The 5,654-nt window shown below is 32.8% G+C and overlaps 1 protein-coding gene across 1 annotated transcript; it reads right to left on the bottom strand.

Annotated features, from left to right (window-relative positions):
* Positions 1-1,136: 1,136 nt before the first annotated feature.
* On the bottom strand, positions 1,137-5,224 carry LOC105056039 (heavy metal-associated isoprenylated plant protein 8-like). Its single transcript, XM_073248149.1, is given in 7 exon segments — positions 1,137-1,323; positions 1,326-1,410; positions 1,413-1,591; positions 2,595-2,682; positions 3,307-3,497; positions 4,317-4,482; positions 5,002-5,224. Coding segments are annotated over 7 exon segments (780 nt in total). The 5' UTR covers positions 5,011-5,224; the 3' UTR covers positions 1,137-1,261.
* Positions 5,225-5,654: the final 430 nt, after the last annotated feature.

Below are 5,654 nucleotides of genomic sequence, written 5' to 3'. Positions count from 1 at the left end.
CCGTAGCAAGCATGAAATTGATTTAATGATCCATAAAAAAATACAGATCTATGATAAATTACTATCACAATATATATATATATATATATATATAGTCACCATTTTGAGTGTAGGCTCGGCAATTGGTACCAACCCTAGTATAGAGTATGTCTTATGTTCAAATTCTACCAGCTGGGAGAGAGATGAATTGATGCATTACAATTGCATGACAGTACTGCTTATGCATCTAGCTTAACGATGGATAAATTTTCTTAGGTTCAAATCCCATTAGGTGCATGAGAATAATAGGTATATAGTGCGTTTGCAACGGTACAATAGCTGTAAATAGATAGCTTATTGGTGGAGCAAATATTGTTTACCTAGCCAGTACCTAAGATGCATACCATGTGGGTTGTAGAACTCAATTCAACGTACGTTTCCCATGAATTCAGCACCTTGAGCGAGTCTTCTTGCACAAAGTCACCGTCCTTTTCAGGTAAATATAAAGAAAATGAACTAAGTTGCATCTTGTGGGAGCCTCAAAAGGCTGGACCATGAAGGTACTTAAATTAAAAAACCAATGATGAGATTATTTTTGTTATCAGTAATGCAAATGAGGAAATACTGAAAAAAAAAAAAAAAAATCGGATCTAATATGGATTGAATATCAACATATCTATACCTATATTTATATTATCTAATGAATACAAATATAATATGAATATTATTTAAATATAAAAATTTATATTCATATTTTTTAAACTGATATGAATATAATTTGAATACTGAAAGTATGGATATAATTATAGATATAATTCAGATAATTAAATTTTATGACTACATAATCAAAAATATTACTAATAAATGATAAATTCAATTAATAACATGTTTATATAATTATATATATATTTTAAAAATTAATAAGTATTATATAAAATTATATAAGATTACATATAAATTTGGATATTCGAATGGAGATCGGATAGTTGTCTATCCATATCCGTATCTATTTTTTAATCAGATCTTTAAATTTTTGTTAATATCTGAATGGATTCGGATATGAAATTGGATTTAGACGGATAATATTCATACCACTTTCACCCCTAAAAAAAACAACGGTGTATTTCAAGGAACTACTTATTCGATAAGAAGGCAAATTATTCTCAAAGAGGAGATATAGTTCAGTCCTTTCCCTCCTAACCACAAAAATATGGATTAACATACATATTATGTAACATACACAAGCAAGCAAAACATTTTTCGAGGTCATAATATCCTTTGGTTACATAAGAATGCAAGCATTTGGATTCTCATCACTGAAAATTTGAGGTGGGTATGCATACCCAACTGGTATCTAAAAGGCCAATATTCATATTTCTTAGCATCAATCTTGTTATCATCTTCTCTATTTTCTTCCTCTTCTTGCTTTTCGCCTTCGCTTTCTCTTCCTTGTTCTCTTCTTTTTTTCTCTTCATCCTTTTTTCCTCATCTTGCACTATTGAAGCTTGCTTTTTGGTTCGTCTATACACATTCTCCACCAATTTTATTGGGTCTATGATGCCTTTAACAATGACTTGATCATTCGGTAGGTCTGTAACTACCGACTCTACGCCTACAGAATAGAAATATATACATAAAAAAAAAAAGAAAAACAAAACAAAGAAAGATGTGAGAAATGACCCATAGTTAGTAGTTGATGAAGAACATTGCTTATTAATTATGGTTTTGATGATTGACCAACGTTTAGTGTGGTAATGATGTATGTCCTCAGAACCTTAAGGATAACCGATGAACCTTTGAATCAAGTATTAGCAAAATGCAAGATAGGTCATGGATACCCAGTAGGATGTAGCTCAACCTTGCGACAGGTAGGATGCCAAATGGCCACACTAAAAAGATAAAGACCTGATTACAATTGACTGTTGCTTGGAACATTTGGCTGCAATCCTGTCTACATTATTTGACAATACAAAAACACATTACCTAATTTTCTTTTGCATAAATCTAGTATAACTACTAAGTAAACAAGGACAGCTATGGATGGGCTAGTTTCCTGATGATCCTCCTGCGGTTTGATGAAGCTGGGCATCTATCTAAACCATTGGAGTTCTTGGACATGGAGAATTGGAGGTTTCTCATGGTCAGTCACACGTTAAAATATGCATCATGGAAAAAATAAAAAGGCAACTAAGCAAAACATTACTTTTTGGTTTTACAAGTAATATTGATTGAGAGACCAGATTGTAGGATTAATTGAGAATTTCTAAACAATTATGGTTATGAGTGATAGATCACACATTAAAATCTGCATGCAAAAAAAAAAAAAAAAAGAGGCAGCTATGCCAAACCTTCAGTTTTACCAATAATATTTTTATAGATGACCAAAGTATGTGAGGTTAGTTGAATATTTCTTTTCAATTGTGATTTTTAGTGGTGAATCACATGTTAAAATATGCATCATGGAAAAAATAAAACAGGCAGCTGTGCCAAACAAGCTCTCAGTTTTACAAATAATATTGAGTGAGATGACCAAAGTCTGTGAAATTAATTGAAAATTTCTTTTCAGTTATTGTTTTCATCACGAACCATATGCTATAACCAAGATCGTGACATACCATCCATCTTCTTTATCCGTTTTTGCAAAACTTGAGCGCATGCACCACAATGCATTCGAACTTTCAATATGACTGTGATTGCCTTTGGCTGCATTGAATTTTTTTTAAAAAAAGGAAAAAGATAAATCAAATAATGGTTAGCGAACATGATGTAAGAAATTGTAAATGCTTGCAACGACGCAATATATAGACAAACTTTCTTCGCATTAGATTGTAGTGCTATGGTATTTGTATTAAAATATAAATAAGAGGCTTAAAGCAATGTGTCCTGAAATTTCCTTTTCAGCATATATGTGAATGCTAAAACACTTTAGCATATACCAACAAAAGTAGATTAATATATGATTTTATCAGAATATTTTTTTTCAATTGAAAGGCTTTAGCATATTTTGATAACACTTTGGAGTTAGGAATCTAGATTAAAATGTATTAGTTCGACCAAGTAAATTATATATTGATTTTTGTCTATATATATATTTATATATATATATATATATTGACTTAGGGCCATCCTAGATAACAGTCTTTGGAGCTTTGATGTACTTGAAAGATTAGCAAATAGAATCAGTTATTCCACAACTCACTAATAGAAGCAGCTATATAGAAGAGCCTGGTTTAGAAGAGTAGGTAGTTTTAATTCCATCCTTTAATCATTTATATATTACTCCTGACAAGGAGGTCAGTCTTGAGAAAACAAAGAAAAATACAGTACCTCTTCCTTCTTTTCTTCTTGTGGGGGTTCCTCTTTCTTCTCCTCCTCAGGAGGTGTAGGAAGGGGAGAGATTAGTTCAACCTTCCTTCCAGTCTTCTTCTGAATTCTCTCACATACCTTAATTGGATCTGTTCCTTTTCCTTTCACCACCACTGTCCTGGACTTGCTATCTGTCTTTACTTCTTCAACACCTGTTAAGATTAAACATATACCACATTCGATAAAAGATGCATATCAAAGAAATAATAGGTATCTAGAAGTGATTAGAGATTTTTCAGTACCTTTTAATCACAAAACTTTTGGCCTTAATGACTACGAGGAATCTAGTTTGTTAGACATTCCATGATGATATTGATTTTATATTGTTCTAGGCCAGGTTGCAGGGTTAGGCCTGTTAAAAATTGTTCTTTACTTTCAACCAAGACTCAGCTTATTGACCACATATTTTACTCATGTCTCAGCCAATTCCTGGTCTGGGATTAATTAAAGTTAAGGAAAAGCAACGATCGGCTTCAAGTGATAAATTTCATGGCCAATGAGATGCTTATCTTCATTCTAAATTTGGAATTTCTTGAGAAGAAATTATATGCTGTCAAGGATTTTCTCACTTATAATAAAAAATCATCTTATCGGAAACGTCCCTAGAATTGGAACAACTATACTTTGGTGTGCCTACTGAGGCATATCCAACATGAAACGGTGGTATGGGTCCACCTGCAAAGTGTAAAGCAGCAGAGCATCCATGTTAATAGGATAGTGCCGGACTTGTTATTTAGAAATCATCTTGACCTAACTTCATATTTCTGTTAATGCTCGTGTCTCTCAAGTTTTAGGTCCTATATTGGAACAAGAGATATTGGTTAAAAGTGAGATATTCCAGTTCTTCCTTTTAGACCATTCATTTATTAATATTCATTATATTCTTTAGTTTCCAACTAAGTATCTAACAAAGCATTGTCAGACTATTCTAGAGAAATGGAGAAAGCTATGGTAAGGAATGAAGAAGAGACCTTCAAATCGTCTCAGAGATCGTTCAACTTTTCTTGCACAGCCCTCACAGTGCATGTCCACTTTGAGCACTATCTCTGGTGGCTCTTCTTCCTTCTCCTCTTTCTTCTCCTCAGTTCCCTCTTCCTTCTTTTCTTCTTGCTCTTTTGTTTCCTCTTCCTTTTGCTCCTATACATTAAAACAAAATAGTAATCTTTAAATATAAATGAAGAAGATTTGAAAGAATCATCTAGAAATACAATTCATTGACTACTATTTTATTATATAGGTCTTTTGGCAAAAATATATTATATATAAATCATATATTTAAAATCCATTTTGGAGGAAAAGAATTCAATGCATCCATATTTTGATTGTGAAAATACTGCATAAATAAGAAAGCAAACCTCTTTTTTTTTTTTTTTTGACAAAAAAGTGATGACTCACCTCATCTCTATGTACGACATGTGAAGGAAACCAACTCAAAATAATTTGATCAAACCAAAATCACTCATCCCTTTCATGGTAGAGCATAATGAGCCCATGCATGCATTCGGTTTAGAACCTAAAATGATCTTATACCTTATTGCATAGAACCAACAATTCTAGTGATAATATTCTAGAGGCAAGCTTGTAAAATCCTTAAAGTATAACAAAGAAGTGAAGAACTAAGGACACTTCAAGGTTGCAATGTAAGACTAGACTTACTTCACCCATTTTTATTTCAAAGATATATATAGCTCGCCAAGATCCTTCGTTCAATGAGGAACTAGTGTTATACAAAAACTCACTATAGATCTTTCTTTTTTCCTCTTTTCTTTTCTTTGGGAGTACAAAGGAAAAAAGAGAGAGCCCTCTTTTCCAAAAGGAAAAGAAGCCTAAGGTTCTTCTCTTACTCTTGGCTTCTTTTCTCTTCCTCTCCAATAGATGTTACAACCAAGCAGAAGGGTTTATATAGACAATGTGGGGTGGAGATTCCACAACACTTTAAACACCGAGTTGTTTTATGGTAGAGGTTGTATGTGCAATGGATTAGAATGATGTCACTTAGCATGAATAGTGTTTGTTATCTTCAAAAAAGTAAGCCATTTGATTCCCTAAGTAGGGTAAACATGGTGCTCGCTTAAACATCCTTGGTCCTAGTATCTATAAAGTTTTTTGTTACATACAGTAGATTGATCAAGCTGTGCTAATCAAAGGATCAATTACTTGTGACATATAATACTAGCAGGAAACAAATGGACTAAGGTCAGTTAAACTTGACCTAATTCACATAATATCTTGGTCTTGATGCTCCATATCCAAGTTCAGCTAATACCTAGTTGCACTTGAACCAAGGCATGCGTTCAATTCTCTGCTGT

The sequence above is a fragment of the Elaeis guineensis genome, chromosome 13, assembly GCF_000442705.2.
Source record: "Elaeis guineensis isolate ETL-2024a chromosome 13, EG11, whole genome shotgun sequence".
Classification (NCBI taxonomy): Eukaryota; Viridiplantae; Streptophyta; class Magnoliopsida; order Arecales; family Arecaceae; genus Elaeis; species Elaeis guineensis.
Note: the sequence above shows the minus strand (reverse complement) of the source record. Positions and strands in the feature narration are given on the sequence as shown.